The sequence below is a fragment of the Natrix helvetica genome (genome assembly GCF_964273705.1).
Source record: "Natrix helvetica genome assembly, chromosome: 2".
In the NCBI taxonomy this organism is placed as follows: domain Eukaryota; kingdom Metazoa; phylum Chordata; class Lepidosauria; order Squamata; family Natricidae; genus Natrix; species Natrix helvetica.
In genome coordinates this window covers 246602278-246624596 of record NC_138552.1, presented here as the reverse complement: position 1 = coordinate 246624596, position 22319 = coordinate 246602278, and the positions used below count along the sequence as shown (strand labels likewise).

At 35.2% G+C, this 22319-nt stretch overlaps 1 protein-coding gene across 4 annotated transcripts in view; it reads left to right on the top strand.

Annotated features, from left to right (window-relative positions):
• Positions 1–22319, top strand: part of SYT14 (synaptotagmin 14) — a 97381-nt gene that overhangs the window by 70625 nt on the left and 4437 nt on the right. For 2 of the 4 annotated variants that reach the window (XM_081941125.1, XM_081941123.1), the window contains 3 exons: positions 4503–4771; positions 7413–7862; positions 16531–16720. In XM_081941125.1, coding sequence (XP_081797251.1) covers positions 4503–4771; positions 7413–7862; positions 16531–16720 — 909 coding nt within the window. Of the gene's footprint in view, positions 1–4502; positions 4772–7412; positions 7863–16530; positions 16721–21887; positions 21945–22319 lie in introns of all 4 variants that reach the window. The other 2 variants (XM_081941126.1, XM_081941124.1) reach the window with 2 other exon arrangements.

Sequence of the window (22319 nt, the reverse complement as noted above, 5' to 3'; positions counted from 1 at the left end):
ATCAGATTTCTTAGCACTTAAGCTACTCATCAAGTACCTTCAAATGGCTTGTTTTACAAGCTGTGTAAAAAAGTAATTTCAATTTAGGCATCAAAACATATTTTCTATCAATGAAATTGTTTCTTGCAAGTTTAATTGAGCGTTAAGGGACAAACTACATACCATATATTATTTTACAAAAAATAAATTTTACAAGAGCAAGTTTTTGATAACACCCTTAGTGTAGATTAATATGCTAAGGCTTTTTGGGGGAGATGTTCCCAACATTCTTCTCCCGTGTTATTGATTTTCCTTGCTGCTAATTAACCAATATTGATTAATTGCATTGGTGATGAAAGATCCAATTGATTTTGTTTTTAAATATCTGTGAATGAAGTAGGGAAATAATGTGCTAAAATCTAGGTGCAGAATAAATATTTTCACATTTAGTGCAAAGTTTAGGGATAAGAAAATGAACTGGAAATTAAACTGTTTCAGTTCATATCAAACATCATACACACTTATCAATTTCAATATTTTCACTAATGAGGTAGTTTTTGTATGAATTGCACTGAGATACATAATGCAGACAGGTCTATTAACTTATTCTATTTTTTAATACTGAATAATGGGAAACAGACTATGCTGATTTTAATTTATGAGAATTATAAGCAAAAATAGTCAGGTTGAAGAATGCTGTTTACATAGTGAATTAAAAGAATACTTAATATTTATTTTGCTGTTTGAACAAAACTACTGTATTAAGTGAATGTGAATGACTCTCCTTGCTCTTTTTGATAGAATATTTGTAGCTCAGGATTGAACTGCTGAACCTTGGTACTCTCTGGTCTTGGTAATTTTCTTGCAGATGTTTCATTACCAAACTCAATGCTAATATATGTAGTACTGATAATGTTACCTAATTTGGTAATGATGCATCTGCAGGAAAACCACCAAGCTCAGAAAGCTCCAAGCACCCCTCATTCCTTTATTCTCTCTTCCTTTTTCATTCATTCTGCGAACTTCTATTTTCCTTCTTCTCCCTACTATAGAATTGATAAGCGATGTAAAAACTTATTATATCAGGCCTTTTATAACTAATTTTCTAGCTTTGGGTGAAGTTCTTTTTAAAGAACTGAATTTTAATTTCCTTGGTTAAACAAATAAGAAACGTGTTAAATTGGGTAATGGATAGGCACACACAGGCTTAACGGTAACAACAGCTCTTTATTAAGTACCACAAGTGAGAACAATCCAGCGAAGGTTGAGTCTGACAGCAGCCCTTTTATAGGGAGCTGTCAGACCCTTCGACCAATAGGATTAAACCTCTGTTCCCGCCGGAACAGAGGACCTTGGTGGAAACCACTGTAGTTAGAACAAGTATCTAACAAAACTGTCATGGTATTTGTTATTCTTTTTATATTTTAGCAGATTTTCCAAACAAAAAATAGCTAAACTCATCCCCATTTTGACTTTTATTCCTCTAAGTAGGCCTTTGCATATATTTTATTGATTCACTAAAGATATGTTATCCATGTCTGGAGTTTCTCCAGGAAAAAAGTAAAACTACTCACAACTATGTACAGTAGCCAGGATTTTCTTGAATTTTTATTCCTAACCACTTAAAATGATTTTGTTGAATATTAACATTTATCTTATTTTTTAAACAGCTAAATAATTAAAATTGCATAAAACCACATTATCCATGTTTGGTGTTTTCACACACCAAACAGCACACACAGCTGGGACAACTTTAGAGATTTCAAAAATCAGGTTTGAGGTGGAATATGGCTTGTAATACTGTAGCTTGCCAACATTGACCCTAGGTGGAACTTATTGCTGGATAATTTTAAAATTATTTTTGCTAACCCTTATTACGTTACAGCTACCACAATATTACCTGCTTTCACTTCTCACAACCCATTGATTTTCTCACTTTATAAGTTGTCTTTCATATTTATTATTGGAAAAATAGATTTTATAAATAAAACTTTTGTAACTGGAACCTGAGCTGGATATACTTGTGCAATTTTACTTCTATACATTTTTTTTGTTTGAAAAGAAAGGGGAAAGTAAAAAGTTACATATCTTCATTAAATATTTATTATTGATATCCTATTTGCTTGATACAGAGCAGGGTTATTGGTGAAATGAACTCCCAAAATATTAAAAAATGAAAATTCCATTTACACTTAGTACACTGGTGTAGCATAGTAGAAACCTCTGTGGGCATTTAATATTTCAGAATAAAGGATTTTGTTTAATTTTTAAACATGTATTTCATTTTATGTTTTATTTAAATTGTTTTAACATTTGCTAGAAGCTCCTGAAGGATTTAAACTTTTGAAACTTAGGTTAGATTAAAAATAGACATGAAGAATGCTGCATAAAAAGAATAGCAGAAAAAAGGAGGCTAGGGGTATCAGAATATATACCACTGAGAATGAAAATAGGCCTGATTACAAAGCATTTACTTGCAAAAATAATCAAGCTGTACAGTGCTAAAGAAACTTGATAGAATCAGGATGATAATAAATAACATGCATGTCTTCATGTACTAATTTAAAGAATAAGAAAAAAAAACCTCCCAGTTAATGTGCAAAATAGGATTTGGTGCAGCTATTCTTTAGCTAAAAGTTTTGACTTACAAAAATGAGGAAACAGTTTCAAGATGTTAATGAAACAAAAAAAATAGTTGACAAAAATTGAATATTAGAACAAAAATAGGAAGAGATGAGAGAGACCTTTGGGACACTGAGACATACAATATACATACCTGACATTAATCTTCTGTTTTTGGAAGGAGTTAATATGGAAGACAAAATTAAAGAAAAAATGAACTGAACATTTTTAACTTCCTCAAGAGAGGTTGGATATTACAGTTTAAACATTAATGCTAATAGTTATACATCATTGTTTTTGTCCTGCAGGAAAAAAATATTTGTTTTCTATACTATTTATTTTTAATGTAATTTTGTACATTTTTACTGTGTATCTGTTGTTTTTATATGTACGTTTTTATCTGATTGTTGTGCTCACCCAGAATCACTTTTGGTGAGATGGGCAGCTGTACATAAGCTGATTCATAAAATAAATAAACACTTGTTCACAACCTACCAAAATTGGCTAATAGCATTAATAGTTTCTCCAACTCTTTTTTCCTCCAGAGAATGGATTTCTGGAGTATTATCACAGGAAAATTTTAGAAAGGGCTAATATTTGTAAAGTGCCAATGATGGAGTAGCTTGAAGCCATTTTGAAAAGTTTAGCCCTCTTTTAGAATGACAGTTAAAACTGCGAGAACTTGAGTCAAATAGGCGGAAAGAGCTAGAAAGTGCCAAGGTCATGAAAGTCCATCATTAATAAATGAACAGTAAAGATCACACCCAGAGGTAAAGAACTTAGATAATGAAAAGATACTTGTATTATCTGCCGACTGATGTTAAGCAGGGACTGGCCTATTTACATTAACCTAATAAAAATCAGAACTGTATATCTTCTTTGCCTAAAACTGTATAGGTATGCTGCAAAATTGCACACTTGCTTTGTGGCACCTGCTCCAATAAAATTCTAGCTAATGATTTTTTTTTATTTTTTGTTTGCTTGTAAATGGGTAGGAAAATGGTAAATGTTCTGCATTCTTAAATAGATTTCTCCATATAGATCTTGATTATTTCTTCTTAGAGTATCTTCTGTCTCTCCTGCTTTAAACTACATTATGATACACCACACTGATTTGCAAACTATAAATTACTGGAAGATTATTTGAGTTTTCTTTAATATTAAATTAACTATATCTTTGTGGATGTGCATGAGAAATTGATTTTGAAAGAAATTACATGCTTGTTTTTAGATATGCATGTTTGTGTGTAATATATCAAGCAGTTTATTTTAAAAGATACATCCCTTTTATTGAAATAGAGATAGAAGGTGGAATACCAATTCAATGAGTATAAATTTTAAAGTATTTTATTATGCAGAATTATGTTTTTAATTGGATAAAAATGTTTCAGTTCATCCATTTCAGTAATTAATTAGTAGCATAAATAAAATCATTTATGATAATTTGGTTATGGGTTTTGGCAAGTGTAACACAAAGACAAAAATCCTTAGTATATTTTGCAAAATCAAAACTGACTGAATGTAGGATCAGGACATGGGCTAAATGATAGTAGTCAAAGAAGCATTATGCATATTGATAGGTGCAAACTTATTATTCAAGACAGAGTTAAAATATATCACAATGTAATAATGGTTTCTATTTCATATACAAGGTCAAAATATAGTTGAACAATACTATTAGCAGCAGTGAAAATTAGCAAAGGTGGACCATTTTGGAAGATTGGGGAAACAAATCCTTATCTGGATCTGTCAGGCCTTAGCAGGTTACATGGAGTAAGTGCAATGTGTTTCTTTTTAAATCAGAACCCCACTTTGAATATGGTCTAGCTGAACAAATCCTATGTCTACCCTCTAGTCATATTATTTACAAAATGAAAGTCTATGCTGTCATTTCTTCACAGCAGACTGTATTCAAAGAATGAGACAAACACCTCCTCTTGATGAATTGCAGCCTCCACCATATATGGATGATAGTGGCTCTCCGCATCTTTCCTGTACACCTTCTGAAGTTGGTGAGAGCAAATGTGAATTCTCTCAGTGCAGCAACAGTCCAAGATGTTCTTATAAATGCCCAAGTGAAGGAAGTAATGGGCATGAAATAGAAAGTTTCCATAACAAAGGATATGAAGAAGATGTGCCTAGTGATAGTACTGCTGTCCTTAGCCCAGAGGTAAAAAAAAAAAGTTCCCCAAACTGTTTAGCATAAAATGAAGCATGAATTTTTAAAGCTCTTTTCTATTATGTATTGACAGGTATCCAGTGATTGACCTATGCATGTGCTTTCTGAGACACAATTTTAAAAACTCTCATTAAACACTTTTTCTCAGGTTAACAGAGATGTCAAAGGTATTTTCTGTTTACAAAAGGAAGGCCAGTGTAAGAGCAATGCTTAGAGTCTTCATATTACAGTATTAAGGTGTAGGCCTTGGAAGATTATACAGTAGGATAAGTAGAGCTGCTGAAGCTAAGAGTTACATTTCCCTGCTTTATGCTCCCCTACTATTCAACCTCTTTTCCTGGTGCATTTTCTTGCCATTTTGGAATAGGAAACACATAAACGCTCTTAATTTTATGCCAGATTTTATATTTATCACAATTTGCAACAAAAACAATACAACAAAGCCTTGTTGACTATATGGTATTTGGACCCCTGCCTTCTTAATACCTGTTAAAACAAGTGTTAACACTTCTTTACAAGTATTAACTGTTGCCCTGATAGAAGAGACCTGAAAATCCAGGGTTATAGACTAGACTGGAATGATAAAATATCCTGTGAGAAGGCAGCGGCAAACCACTTCCCTGTTGCCTCAAAATCTATGTAGGTATGTCCACAAAATCACCAGTACTCAAGCTGAATTAGATAAAACATTACCTTTTACTTTTACATAACAGGCTGAGTTTTGAAATTCAGCCTTAAGAGAAACAGACAAAATTACAATACGTGCATACATACATACTCCCGAACTACACAATATTTCATTTAAAATTAGGCCTAGTTCCCTTTCCTTCCTTAAAATGCATATTTTGTAAAGAGACTCAAGGAATTAAGGAAAGTTGGATAAGTTGTCATTCATACAATTATCCAGAGGCATTTGTAGGACTCAGCATTTGTATCAAAATGGCATTACATTATATAAAATCTGTCACTTTTGTTTATGTATGCAAAATCATGATTAAAACCCGCCTGCCTGCTGCATACACACATAATTCAGATTACCACACCTTTAACTTTTAAAAGCTATTCACATGAAAGTTATATTGTGAATATCATATTATCTAATTTTTCTTTTAATTCTCTATTTTTGTGGTCCTTGCTTCTATGTAATAATCAATGTGACCAAAATTTGTCATGCGATTTTCTGTTTTATATTTATTTTGTTGTTATTGCAATCAGTATAATTTTGTTGAAAGTTGTGTGTTTCGTTATTTCTTATTGCATTTTAATGAAAAGCTACAATTCTGCACAAATGCTGCAGCTATGTGAAATTTTGATAACTGTGTGGCTCCATGAGAGAAAAAAATCATAATCCATAGTAGGGGAATATTGTCATTCAGAATCAGAATACATTGATTGCTCTAACCATGGATTATAAAACATAGCAATCATCAGGGCTGCACAGAGTTTTGAGGAGATGTTTTGCATTAATGAATGTTCATAGGAAAAAATGTTTTGAAACTGCTTTGCGAATCAACATGCATGTTTCTAACAGTGAAATAGCTGTGAGAATATGTCATATAGCAGCTCTTAACTGGTAGAATCTTCCTGTCTTCCAGCAACTAGAACTGTTAGATAAGGCTTTATGTCAACACAAAAATTGCAATATTTATTAATTTCATAAATAATGATAATCCAAATTCTAGAAGTTAACCAAAGATCAAGAAGCCCTCATTCTAACTTTAAAATACAAAATAAAAATGCTGTATTGTATTTAGAAATTTAGAGAATTGTATCCCCTAGTACATATCTTTATTAGGATCAAACAAATGATATGGAGTTTCGATCCTGCAACAGTTAAGCAACTTAGAATGTACACCACAAATCAAAACCCATGTGAACAATTGGCAGTGAAATAAACTGAATATGTAGATATATTAATAGAGATGTGCACATTTTTGTTGTTATTGAGTTACAACTCAAATTGTTCTATTCTGTCCTTGGAAAGGTCATTCCAATTTTGAGGTTGGAAGGGGTACATTTTGATCCTATCAAAATTCTTGAAATCCTCTATATTGATATAAGAGTGATTCATTTTGAATCAGACCTGTTCTAATATGGTCAGAATGAGCCATTCCGATAATGGGACAGTTTGGATATTTGGGGAGTGGAACATTTCAATCTCAAAAATTTTTTTTTGCATTTCTAGTAGAAAGTACTTAAAGAATAATTTATAATTTATACATCTCTTTGGTTTAAACCCATCTCTGTTCTAAGATGTAATAAGACTTTGGATATTTTTTTTTCCAATATCCCACTTTACTTTTCCTGAAATCTATAAAAGTATATTTTTATTGCTGTGCATATATTGTCCTTAATAGATTGTGTTATTACTCTATATGTGAAATAAATAAAAACTTCCCATAATGCAAGCAAATATATTTTTATCTCATATATATATATATATATATATATATATATATATATATATATATATATATATATATATATATATATATATATATATATATATATATATTATATAGATATAGATATGAATAAAATTACTTTTATTCATATGTATCAGTAGTAATATAAATATTTGAACACATGTGCATGACTGTAAACTTACTTTTTTTCTGTCTCACTCACTTAGAATCTGTCAGTTCAAGGATCATCATCACAGCTCCCTAAATCTTTTGATCCAGAACCAGAAGCTAAATATGGTACCTTGGATGTGACTTTCGACTATGACTCACAGGAACAGAGGCTTTTGATAACAGTCACAGCTGTCACAGACATTCCAAATTATAGCAAGACAAGTGGAAGTCTGTGGCAAGTACACCTAGTTCTCCTTCCTATCAAGAAACAGAGGGCAAAAACCAGCATCCAGCGTGGTCCTTGTCCTGTTTTTACAGAGACATTTAAATTTAATCATATTGAGTCTGAGATGATTGGGAATTATGCAGTACGCTTTAGACTATACAGTATACGTCGTGTAAAAAGAGAAAGAATTTTAGGAGAAAAGATATTTTACTTAACCAAATTAAATCTTCAAGGAAAGATGTCAGTACCGGTGACTCTAGAACCAGCATACAACACTTCTGTAAGTATTAAATCAAATTGAATAAATGTTCAGTCATTCAATTGATTCTGAACAGAGGTGCTACTAGTAAATATAATTAAACACATCTTGAAATTTGAAGCTAAGTGTTGCTGTAGGGTAGTTGTAAGAACAAAGAAAGGTATCTTAAAAACCACCTTTCATTATCTGGTATCACTGATCATGCTGGTTGGATGCCATGAGAATTCAGTGATCTTTGAAAGGTCATACATTCATTTCAAGTCAGTGTCAAGGTATTGATTTTGATTTGGAAGCCCTTAAAAGATTTGAGACCCAAGTATAAGACAAGATGTCTCTTTTTTCCATCTAGCTTGCCTCATCCAACTACTGTGCAAAGCACATTGATAAAAATGTATTATTATTATCCTATTGTGTTCTAGTTATGAGTAATGCTTGCTCTCAAGAAGTGCTAAATTTGTTTGATAGAAGTATGCCTTATGCTAATCTTATGGCTGTTTTTGTGCCTGGCTAAAACATAGTGCCTGGCTAAAACCCAGACATTTTAAAGCAATTTGATGCTACTGTAGTGGCTATGATTAAATCATTTGTTTCTGCTGATTGGTTCTTTCTGTTGATTGGTTTTGGTTCTTTTTTATTATATTGTATAATATATTGATAACAATATAATAATATGTAACAATCTATTTCTGATTCAGATGTTGATTCTAACTGAGAGAATGGAAATGAGGACAGCTTCTTCTCCTTTATCTCCACATGCCTCTGCAATCTACTTTAAAAAATTGAATGACTTAATGCAATAATGTGAGGCTGGGGAACAGAAATTGCTTTCTATTCCTTTCTATCATTGAGAATATTTTCAGAAAAAAATCATTCAAGGGTTGCTATCTCAAGCAGAAGCAAGTGTTAGCTGAAATCCAACATATTTATTGGCCACTATTGTAAATGTAACCAAAAGATGTACAACATAGAATAGTACATGTATTACTAGGCAGAATGTTTAAGCTACCAAAAGTAATTGTATATGGCTTATCTGAATAAGTGAAAAACTATCACTGAAATCAAAAGCTATTAATAATTTGGAGACAGCAGGAAAAGAAATTGTTACTAATAGTGGGAATAGTGGGAAAGGCATAAAAAGTAGGAAAATGTTTTTTCAAAGAGGAACTTGGTTAAATTTTAAACTTCCTAAAAATAATTCCTAGAATTATTTTGAAATTATTATTTCTACATACCGTATTTTTCGGAGCATAAGACACACCTTTTTTCTTCAAAAAAGATGCTGAAAATCTGGGTGCATCTTATACACCGAATACAGCATTTTATGCCTCCCGAAGCCCACCCCCTTCACCAAAATGGCCGTGTGTACCCTTATGAAGGCGTTCAGAGAGCTCCTGGGGGCTGGGGAGGGCAGAAATGAGCAAAAAATGGGCCGTTTTTTTACCCAGCCTCCAGCAGCACTCTATAAGCCTCCATAAAGGCTATGCATTCAATTTTTTTTAAACAAAAACGGGCCATTTTTTGCTCTTTTTTGGCCGCCCCCCACCCAAGCACCCCCAAGGCTATTCATGCCTTTTATTTGAAAAAAACCAGGCTCGTTTTCGTGAAAAACGGACCGTTTTTCGGAGGTTTGCAGAGTGCAAAAACTTTTTTTTTCCTTTTGGAAAGCTCTTTAACTGATGAGAATTACATTGATCAAGTGCTGTGCCAGCAGAAACAAAGTCTTAAGGTTTGTCAGCGATTTCCTTCTCCAGCACATGGATAAATACATCTGGAAACATCTACCTACCTACCTACTCTCTCTCTCCCTACCTGAATTTCTCTCTCTCTCTTTCTATTTCTCTCTCTCTACCCTTCTACCTACCTATCTACCTACGCACACTCTCTCTCCCCCTACCTATCTACTATATTTCTCTCTCTCTCTATCCCTCTACCTACCTACCTACCACTCTCTCCCCCTACCTACCTACTGTATTTCATTCTCTCTCTTTCTCTCTCTCTCCCCCTATCTACTCTCCCTCCCTCCCTGAGACTCTCTCTCAGTGTCCTTTATTGGCAGAAGGCTTTTGATGAAGTTTAAGCATCTATCGACAGGATGGCTGGAGGTTATTCTCAATAATTAAAGATGGAGCTGATAGGAAAGGGTTAAGTTCACCTCTTCCAGTCATTTATTTTCTAATTAAGTTCCAGTTTCCGCAGGGCTAAGTCTTCTGCATTATATGGAGATAGCCTGTTACAATTCAGTCTTAGGTCTGCCATCTAGAAAAGAGGGACTTTTCTTTCTTCTCTGGTTCATTTAGTCCCAAAGGCATCCTTGGACAAAGAATTGAGATATAAGGAAACAATTCAGCAATGACAAGGAAGAGTAGTTTGATCTCATAGTAGAGGGGAATGGCGTTAGCAGCCTTTAAAGGAGACAGTGATATTTTTCTTTTCTCCCTCTTTGTTCCCTAACCCTTGCTCTGGGGTGGTACCCATTTCCCCCTAAAGACCCCACACAAGATTACAATATTCATTTAGATAGCACTTTGTGAGGAAAGCTTTTTCAATAGCAGAGCAATGAGTGAATCTGACCAGTGGACTATAGGCCCAAATAATCCTAATTGTGAAGTGCTCAGCGGTTGAGTGGTGGTCAGCTCATTTTCTGAACTATCACTCAAAGGAAAAAGAAATTGATCTATCTGTGGCCACATATCTATCTATCTATGAATATCTGAAAGCATGCAATAGACTAAATATTTCTGTTAGTGCTCACTTCTCTCTGACTTGCTTTTGAGGCCTAACATTAAATACTTCATATGGACTATTCAAATATTTCTAGTCATGAAATGTTATGTCGCAAAAATACATCCGTTGAATCAAATGAAACTGGGAACTACTGTTTCTAAACATATTGCTGCTTTTCATTAGCATGGAAATAGTGAAGCCTAGTTTTCTACTATGTGTTAAATTCCCCGTATCAATAGATATGTGAGCTTAATGTTCTTGCTATTAACATTTAGAATAGAAAGCATATGGCACACTTTGAATTACCTGGTTCTTGAACTCTTTTCCACAGTGCTGAACTGACATAAAAAAAAAGATCCTTATATACACTTGCACAGTTCCCATAGAACTCCATGAGGAAGTTTACTTTCAATGGTCCTAAAGTAAATCCAGATTAGTTATACAAATGCTAAACCATGTAGAATTAGCCCAGCTAAGAAGTTCAAAATGCAGGGCGGGTGTTAGCACAAAATAGACATGCCATTGGGCATACATACGATATTAGGAGGATTTGAGAAGAATGACTGAATCTTCAAATAATTTGTCACTTATCAATACAATAGTAGAGTTGGAAGGGACCTTGGAGGTCTTCTAGTCCAACCCCCTTCCTAGGCAGGAAACCCTATACCGTTTCAGACAAATAGCTATCCAACATCTTCTTAAAGACTTCCAGTGTTGGGGCATTCACAACTTCTGGAGGCAAGCTGTTCCACTGATTAATTGTTCTCACTGTCAGGAAATTTCTCCTCAGTTCTAATTTGCTTCTCTCCTTGATTAGTTTCCACCCATTGCTTCTTGTTCTACCCTCAGGTGCTTTGGAGAATAGTTTGACTCCCTCTTCTTTGTGGCAACCTCTGAGATATTGGAATAATGCTATCATGTCTCCCCTAGTCCTTCTTTCTCTTAAGCTAAACATACCCAGTTCCTGCAACCGTTCTTCATATGTTTTAGTCTCCAGTCCCCTAATCATCTTTGTTGCTCTTCTCTGCACTCTTTCTAGAGTCTCCACATCTTTTTTACATCGTGGCGACCAGAACTGAATGCAGTATTCCAAGTGTGGCCTTACCAAGGCATTATAAAGTGGTATTAACACTTCACGTGATCTTGATTCTATCCCTCTGTTGATGCAGCCTAGAACTGTGTTGGCTTTTTTGGCAGCTGCTGCACACTGCTGGCTCATATTTAAATGGTTGTCCACTAGGACTCCAAGATCCCTTTCACAGTTACTACTACTGAGTAAGGTATCACCTATACTGTACCTGTGCATTCCGTTTTTGTTGCCTAAATGTAGAACCTTACTCTTTTCACCATTGAATTTCATTTTATTAGATAGTGCCCAATGTTCAAGTTTGTCAAGATCCTTCTGTATCTTACATCCTGGTCACTTTGCAATTTGACTATTACAAAATGTTCTGTGTGGGGTGGCCCTTAAAAATCAGCCAGAAGTTGTAGCTGGTTCAAAACGTAGCAGTATGATCCATAATAGTCACATCTTGTTATATCTGTATGTCATAACTCATTGACAAATGGCATTGGTTACCAGTCAGCTTCTAAGTGCAATTTAAAGTGTTCGTTGTCACCTATAGAGCTCTTCATGGCATAGAACCTGATTATCTGAGGACTGCTTGTCTCCACCTGATATGTTCAGATAGAGTGATTTTGCTCCTGTTTGTATGTGGTGTGTGTGTGTGTGTGTGTCTTTTTTGAGTCCGTTTTTGACTCCTGATGACTGCCTGAATTAGATCCTGCAGTTTTCTTGTCAAATTTTTTTTCAGAAATGATTTACCATTGCCTGCTTCCTGGGGTTTAGAGAAAGTGATTGGCCCAAGATTACCTAGCTGATCTTGTGCCTATGGCAGGACTAACTTCACATTCTAGCCTGATGTATTAATCACTACACCAAACTGGCTCTATCAAAGACTAATGGACAATGGATTTCTAGTACCTCCACTGTCCTTCTAAATTGGGAACACAGAACTATCTCAAGTCCTTAGCTGAACTGATCTGAACTCTGTTTCATAGGTTGAATTATGATAATTAAGATATCCACCACTTTGATGTGAATATTCAAAGTCTATAACCTAGCTGTGCGTTGAGGCCACCTAAAATCTTGGATTTCAGTAGAAAGAGACTAGAAAACGCTTAGTTTGTGTTCCTTTAAACAATTGGCAGCTGCAATGCCAGAACATGAAACCCTTCCCCCTGAAATATATACTTCCTCCTTCCTTAGTCACATTGCATATAATCCCATCTCTCAGTACTCTCTGCATGTAGGGACCCTTCCTTAAAACGAAGCATTGTCAGACCATTTGTGCTGCTGTAGCATAGATCAGTGGTTTTCACGTTTTCCACCCTTTAAATACCTTTTGTGGTCATGGACTACGAAGACTTAAGATTTAAATCATAACATTTCTTCAAGCCTTCGTGGACTCCCTGTGATGACATTGCAGCCTCCCAGGGTTCCACGGGCCAGAGGTTGAGAACCACTGGCATAGACAGTATGCCAGCCTTCTTGCCCACAGTATTTTCTTCTGAGGAAAGATCCCTCAAAACAAGACATCTGTTAGGTATTTGGGACAGTAGACCTGCTTTCTTCCTCACTGACCAGCCTAGAGAGATACGCTGACTATTTTCAGCATTTTATATACAAAAAGAACATGTGAGCTGTTTAGATCAGGTTTCTCAGCCTTGGCAACATATGTGGATTTCAACTCCCAGAATTCCCCAGTCAATATGTTTAAATATCTTAAAGTTGCCAAGAATGAGAAACACTGATCTAGAGATCTACCCATTTTCTTCTATGAGAACGTTCCTCCTAGTTGACATATTAGGCTTTTCTGCTGATGAGAACATTATGCAGCAGATAGATGTAGATCAGGGGTGTCAAACTCACATCATCACGGCAGTGTCACATGATGGATTGGGGCTTTCCCCCCCTTTGCTAAACTGGGCGTGGGCATGGCCAGCGCGGGATGCATCTGGCCCGCCGGCCCTGAGTTAGACAGCCCTGGTGTAGATGGTGCTATACAGATAGTTGTGAGTGCATTCTCTGTAATGGATAATTTGGGTCCTGATCTTTCTAGTCTCCTTTTTGAGATCCAAAATGTGTCTCATGAGTAGGCAGGCATTGATTTGGAAAGTTGTCTGTGACTTATAAGTGAAAATTGCAACATATGATAGATATATATCTGCCTGTCAGGCATCAATATATACAAAATAGTTAAGCAGTAATTCACTGCCTTCTCACATCACATTCCAGAGAGATTAAATAATTTATCTTCTTAATGTTTATCTCACTATGATATACTATGCAAGCTTTATTGGAAATCTTATAAAGGTATTGTAGATCAAGTATCAAATGAGAAAAGTAGCACAAGGGTCCTATTGCTACCTCATCAAATGTTTATTAAGAAAGTTGGAACACTGATTTACTACAGTATATCAAGTCTGCTTGTCATTTCATTGTCAACATACATTAATAGTTTAAGTTTGGGAATAAAACCAATCTATGAATCGTGTGATGCTTTTGTCTGTAGAATAATTTGTCTATGTATGTATTTTCAATATCACTTATGATTTCAGAAAGAAAATTTGATATAGCCTTATAGACTCTGGAATAATAAATTAAGTCTGTACATAATAATATTGAAATGTTTCAGTCTCCTGGTTGTACTCAAAGAATGTGTTTCTTTAAAAAAAATTATTTTACCTTAAGTAGTCTTGTATGGGAGGTTTGTATATAAGAATTTCATTGTTTCCTGATAGTCAAGGGAATATCTAAAGAGATGCCTATGCCATGTGCGCTTTAATCTTGTGGTTGGAAGCCTGAGAAAAACAGATAGCATGGTCTTAAGGGCCTTTACTGTTGAGTCAAACACACCGCTAAAATCAGCTGGAACAGAACTTCAAGAAGGCAGATGTTGATATAAAGGAGCTGTACAGAGGGACCCATTAATGGTCCTCTCTGATTTCTTTTATGAATTTAACAACAGCTAGAAGCACTGCGTCTCATAACCAGAGGCATCACGTTGGCATACATGTTTGATCTTGGGGGAGGGTGGGAGGGTAGGGTAGCAAAATGGTGTTGGATCTGGTTAGAACTTGCTTTGGAGATTACCAGGAAAACCCTGGATTATAAATTGGATTAGGTAACTTTTGTCCCATTAGGATATTTTTCAAAGCCATTTATTTACCTAAACAGAAACAGAATGACTGCAGGCAGGGGGGAAAAAGCAGTGGGAGTGGGGGCAACTTCCAAATTCCTGCTGGCTTTCCCATTAACTTTCCTTGTGGGAAGTTGGCAGGGAGTTTCAAAAATCTCCCTCCCTCCTTCCTTTCTATCCTTATCTCCTTTTTATCTTCTCTCCATTTCTTCCTTCCTCAAGTTCCTTTCTCCTTCCCTCCCTCCTTTCTTTCTCCTCTGCCTTCTTTCCTTCCTTTCCTCTTCTCCTCTCCTTTCCTTCCTTCTTCTTTCCCTCCCTCCCTTCCTTCTTGATATTCTGTCATTATTTTTCTTCCCTCCCTCCCTAGAATTCCTGCCAGCTTCCCTATTTACTTTGCTTGTCAGAAGTTTTTAAGGAGAAAACCAGTGGGGAAGTCCAAGGCTAAGGCCAGCAGGCAGGTAAGTGGCTGCTACTAGATAGGGCAGGAGCAAAGGATATGCGTTTGTGAGAGAGTTGCCGTGCAAGAAGAAGGTGTGGGTGCGCACAAGAGATGATGTGCGGATTGGGCAAGGCATACAGGTGCAATGCAGGTTGAGAAGGGTACAAGAGGACCCAAGAGAAGTTAGAGATGTGCCATATAGATTGGGGAGGGCCCATGGAAGTGGCATAGGTCAGGAAAAGTGCATGGGGGTGTCACATGGGTCAAGAAAAGTGCTTGGGGTGTGACATAGATCAAGGGGTTCCATGGGAGTTTATTTCTCTCTATCTGTCCCTTCCTCCCTTCTCCTTCACTTCCTTCCCCTCTTCTCCTGTTCCCCCTTCCCTTCCTAACAGGGAAGCAAGGATTGTGAGAGTGATTGGGAAACTGTCACAGACATTGAAAATGAAGATCATGTGACTGCAGCATATATATAGGAGAGTTTAAAAAATCTAGTTACTAGAAGATGAATTAGGATTGAAAAAGATTTGACTCAGCTCAACTTGACTTTGTCAGCTATGTAGTATCAGTAGCAGACACATGGGTTGTTATTTTTTTTTTTGGGCATAAGCAGAAAGATATAGAAAATGCTAAAATTTTGCATATTTGAATGATTGCTGTTAATTAAACAAAAACCAAGCAAACAAAAATCAGGGCTTCTCTTGTTTGTGAAAAAACTGTCTAACAAACTATATTATTTAATTTGATATGCTGTTGTATGTGTACAAATGAGCAGATATCCGATGTCATGATGCTGTGGATTCCTGCTTTCTGACCTATTTTTTCTTATAAAGTGTCTTTGTGACTTAATACGTTATTTTGGTTCCCCTAAAGGGAAACGCTTGTATGCAAAGTCTGTTGATGATACCTGAATATTTTCATTTATATATTTTACATATTTTATTTATTTTTAATCTGATTACTATATTTGATTTGTATGCCACCACTCAGAATCTATTATGATTATATATCTTTAACACCAGTAAAGAAACAAACAAGCAGATAAGCTCATTTCTACTCAAAACTGTGCTTAGCATTTGCCAATAATTCTGTAAGTCTTTGTGATACACCTTTCTTGGGCATATAAGGTGTGCCAAGCAGTGGAGATTTAGTTTGCATTTAATGCTATAAATATGGCTTATAGCATCCCCCTATTCATTTATTCATGTCTTTCCATTACGTTATGCACCATTAGGAATGAAAAATTCTGGAAATTAATACTAGGAGCAGATTTCTCACTATTGTGATAACTTAAAATGATTGCAAACGCTGCTTTTGCTTTTAGGGCTGTGAGTCCCAAATGAGCATGTCAGAGGCATCCTGCAGCGAAAGTATTTCCTCTTGTCAATCTTTGGCACATGGCTCAGCTCCCGAAATCCTCATCGGATTGCTTTATAATGCCACAACTGGAAGACTAGCAGCAGAAGTGATAAAAGGCAGCCACTTCAAAAACTTGGCAGCAAACAGACCACCCAGTGAGTAGAATATATATATTATTTCATCTTAATACTTCTGCACTTGGGGGGATTTCACTGGTAGGGACTTCAGTCCTATCATTTAGCCTTACCCAGTCAAACTGAAATAGTATAATCATCAGCTAATCTGTTTCATGTTTTCATTGGGGAAATGGCAGTAATCTAAAATTCTAAATATTGGTTGCGATTCAACAAGATCCTTTTATTTTTTTATGATTGACTGGCTGATAAATTGCCTTTATCTTAATGATTAACTACTAAACTATTAATGTCTCATATAACAAAGCCATTATAGAAAATTATAATGTATTTTAAAAGTTGTATGTTGGTAAATGTTTATGTAAATGTGTTGCCGTCTCTGTGGTTAATAATACTAAAATAAGATGTTATAAATCTATGAGAATTTGATATCAGCATGTGGTAATATACATTTGATATTCTCTGTGGTAATTAAAAGTAGTATTTATTCTTCATTCCAAGTAAATATGCATGAATGATCATGTATATTTCTGTGGTGTATAATTTTCAAGGAAAAAATTAAATAATGTGATAAAATGACCACAGCTAAATAGAAATATATTTACAATTGACATAATTGATTTAACTTTTTGTACATTTATAATGACCAGATTCTGCAAAAAGGAATCAGAAGTATGTCTGACATCTGGATCCAAATCCGGTTCCTGTAAAAGTCTATAAAACTACAAAAAAAGTCTAGCTACTGTATATTTACAAAAGTCCATTTGAAAAAGTACAATTAAACAAGACCAATATTTATTTATTTATTTAGGAAACTTATATGACTTCCTATCTTTTTTAATATAACCCTAGGTGCTTACAATAATATTAAATAAAAATATAAATAAAACTAACAGAATCCCATAATATACACGATCAGTCTAAATTTTTTTAAAAAGAATTCTATTGATTTTTAAACATTTATGGGAAAGGGTAAGTGGATATACAAAACTTTTGGCAGCTCCATCGTGCTAGAGGTAGAAATCCCTCCAAATCTCACAACTTTTACAGAAAAGAAAAAACAAAAGATAAAAGATAAGCAGAAACAGTGTCTTGTTATACATTGTATCAACCATGTGTTCAATCATCTCTTTTGCCACCTTCTATATATCAACAATTACAATGATTTCAAATACATTTATTTTTGTGACCTGAGTCTTTTCGATATTGCTCCCTCCCTTCTGACTTCAGGCGGAGCTGCAGCCCCTCCCTCCTTCATATCTTGTGTATTGTCACCTTTTTCACTACCTCTTATATTTTCGTCTTCTAGGAGGGCACTATGTTTTTTAATGAAGGCCTCTGCCTCCACAACTGTTAATTCTAATTCTGTTTCCCTCCCAGAAGATCAACATTCCTTCTGGCAATAAGCATCTAAACCGAACTCCTTTATTATATAATTTCTTTGATAAGGAGGAATACTTCCTCCTCTTATCTCTTATTTTTTTCGGAATTTGCTTAAGAATGGTAATTTCTTTGTCTTTATATTTTAGTGGTCCCCCCCTTTGGGCCCCTAGCACCTCATCCCTCGTGGTCTTCCTAAGAAATTTAACATGTACTTCCCTTGGAACATTTATATGTTCTGGCATATGCTGAGTTGATCCTGTAAACCCGATCCATATCCCACCACAACTGTTCTTTATCTCTCTTATATATTCTGCTAATATTGTACTCATAATATCCTTAAGGTCTTCATCTTCTGTCTCTGGTAGGTTCTAGAATCTGAGAAAAAAGGACATTCTTTCAAGTTCTATCTTTACCATAAAATTTTCCAATTCTCTATTCCCCTTCTGGACTGCCTTAACCTCCTCCCCCAGCCCGACCGCAGCCTCTTCCAGCACACCGATTCTTGTTTATTTTCTGTTGTTTGCTGCTGTACACCTCTGAGCTCTTCTTTAAAATCTGCCACCTCTTTTTTCAACTCATTTTGTCCCTTCATAAGAGCCTGGAACATTTGGATAACAGATAAATTTTTTGAACTCTCTCCAGTCCCTTCTTGTTGTAAAAATGATGGAATTTTTGTCTGTTGAGTCGTTGGGTTGGATGTAGAGAAGGTAGGTGCCAAGGCTGCCTTGCCTGAAGGTGGTTTTCTGGGCCCCATTTGTCTGAGGTCAGAGATGACTGTAAATCTTTTGCAAAAGAAATGGCGTCTGTGGAGCGTGCAGCTAGGTAAGTCCGAGAAGACATGCAAGTCCAAAAGTGAAAGTTAATCCTCAATCACAATTCCAAGCCTCGATTAGTCTAATTGTGGCACTGCAATATCACATAAACTCTTCATAGTCTTAGATGTGCTGGGCTCCTGTCTTCCCCTAGTCAAAAGCCTGGTTGAAGAGCTCTATAGCGCTTAGGAAGACTAATAGGTTGGAAGCCCTCTGAATCTCAGAGGGAAAGCTGTTCAGTTTTCTGTGGGCAGCCACAGAAAAGGCACACCACACTTTTTATCATGCCTGCAGATAGGCATATTTCAGGTGACTCGGTCCCTTCTGAGTAACACAATGAGACCAAAGGGAACACTTGACATGATGCTATTTTCAAAATATTATAAGAGCAGAAATACACCCTTATAATATTGAAACCTATTGCTTATCCATTTTGACAGCAAATATTTAAATAATTTATTTTTAATCTATGCTATAGGACCGAGAAAATTATACTAATAAATATGCATGAAATGATACGAACATGACATCAAGCTGCTATTTATTGAAAAAAACATATGGTTGTACTTTAAGGTTGCTATAATGCTCACACAGGTTGGTATGAAGAGCAGCTAAATCATGTATAAAAGTGCCACTTCCAGCTTTCTGATGTTATGCTTATATTGTCCTAAAAACAACATTTTTAGTTATTTGTTAATCATTTCTGCTTTTTGATCACTCTAGATGTTGTTTAAATTATATGGTTAGCTGCATCATTACATTTAATGTTAAATGTGGAGAAGTTTCCAATTTTCATCTCAACCACAATTAATATCTCATTTCCCAGCCCTGATCAAAACACGAAACTTATCATGCTAAAATTACTTAGCATAAGGAAGTCCTCATTTGCACTCATGGTTTACCAATCCCCGACTTAGAAATTATTGCAGAGTAGAGATTAATTTCCATTCAGGATATTAATGGAAGCATTATGGTCATAATGAAAATTTCCTCTCCTTCATAGTTATTACGTAGTACATTTTTAAAAATCTTGTTGAGTCTGCCAAGTACAAAATTTATAGAAAATGCTTCCTGTTTCTTACACTCCTTATTTCTAATTAAATCTTCCTTAGAATTTCTAAATGTCTCTTACATGCTAGATTGCAGATATGTGTCTAGAAGACATACAAAGTGTAACACATTTTTTGAATGCAAACTTTCAGAATATGTATTTTAGATGAGAAAACTCAAGAACATAATAAAAGCCAATAGACCAGTCTATATATAGACCAGATACTTAGTTGGTGTGATGCCTGTCTGGCTGCCTACCTATTTACCAATTACTGGGGCAGGGGGGATAGGAAGATCTTACATTTCACAGTTCTTCATTACACCAAATCACCAACTAATAAAGTTATTTGCCCAGCTCACTTAAAGCGCCTCTGTTCCAGATTTGAATCAGTTCAGAGTGTGTGTATGTGTGTGTGTGTGTGCACATGCAGTTCCCTTCACAAGTTCATAATTGCCTTTGGTCAGATATTTCTCAGATTGTTTCAATCACAGATTTATTGCTTTCTGGAAATGTTTAAAATCTGTGTTTAGAAGCAGTCTAAACAGCACTAGACAGTGAGAAAGGAATTGTATCAGAAATGTCTAAAATTAATTATCTCTTTGTATGCTTCATCATAGAGGCATCCGTGGTCAACTATTATTCAGGCCAATCCAACTTCCCTGAATCAGAGAGATACAGTATGTAGAGCATGTACAGAGGGAAAACATAGTGGCATTAAAAAACAACACAGAACCCGTTGCTACTCAAAGCTGTATGGCCCTGGAGTACAATGCCCAGGGCCTACAAAAGTGTACATGTACCCATCTTAAGTGGCCAATAGTTCCTGAGCTGATAGAACTCCTAGAAGTCATCTGACAGTACAACTGACAAAATGATTAGTAATCAAACTGTGACTGTACTAAAATTGCCTGTTGGCTGTTTAAAATACTAGCGTAATGCCAAAACTAGAAAAGGATGACTTTAAGCTGTCACGTATGTGAATTGAAGACAAGATGAAAGCAATTGTCATGGCGGAGAAAAGAGATGTCTGGGGAATATCCACACCATTTTTAGATGAAAGAAGTAAATGACCTTTGTTGCAAAACCAATAAAAATCTATTTTGATATTCTTGATAGATCTAAGAAAAAAAATGTTTATTTTTTTTATTTTCCATTTCATGTGGACTCACACTATAGTTTAGGGAACCTTGTGCACATAGGGCATTGTCTGTTTATTAATTATCATTGTTTATTTAGTGCTATCCCAATATTGCAATTTGAATTGGAAATTTGAACTTATGGGAAGCTTTTATGTGCACTGAAGAAACCATGTAGCTTTGAATTTTTTTTAAAAAAAAACTTTGATCTAATAAACTTGCATTCTAGCCTAAATGATTTTCTCAGATGAAAGATGCAGCAGAGTAGCATTACATGAGTAAAGTAGCCAGCTAATTTAATTTAAATAGATTTCATTATTTTATTTAGAGTACACAGAGAATGCCATTCAGCAACCATTTATTTTCTTGTAATTCTATTGACCTTATCTAGTCTGAGTTTGTTTAATTGATCCTTACTTAGAAAGCTGGAGTTTGCATGAAAAAGAGGAAGGTCTGCTAAAGAACAGATTTGATTTCTAGTTGGTAGCCTGATTTTTTGCATGAATCTCCATGCACCTGTGTTTTAAACCCAACAGAAATTACTATTAAGATACTACATTATTTGAAACAGTGTAATTTTTTTGTTAAAGATTACACAGTGAACATAACAAAATTCATTCATTAATCTACCTATCCATCCTTTTGCTCAATCCTTTTCTCTAAAATTGATTTGTTAAGGTGCTGTTTTCTTTCACTCTGGTGAATAGTGTTTCCTCTTAAACTTTAACCTTTGATCCTGTGTCACCCAACTATTGACATCTGGTCATTATTTCTTTTACTGCTTTCCACCCCACCCTCGTTGTCAGATGGACTGTTCTGTTGTCTAAAACACTTGATAGGTGGACAGGTTTATATAATACGAGGTGAGTTCCTGTGGAGACTAATTAGATGTTGTCTTTTTCATGCAAAAGAAATCTGCCAGCTTCAAAGCTCTCCACCACTTTCTACCATGTTGGTTTCTGATGATGTACAGTAGTTATTTCACTGATATATTGGAGACAGAGCTGATCTCTGACTATGGATGGTGGTATTTCAAAGATTTATAAAATAAACATGTGAATAAATGTCTGGACATTCAATTTCATTATTGCATTTCTTTTTTTTTAAACAATCCAAATTTCTTTTTAAAAAAAAATCAAATTCATCCCTACACCAAAATAAACAAAAACAGAAAATCTTTCTGTTTTTTAAATAAAAACAAATACTGATATACATACACAATCCAATAATTATGACTA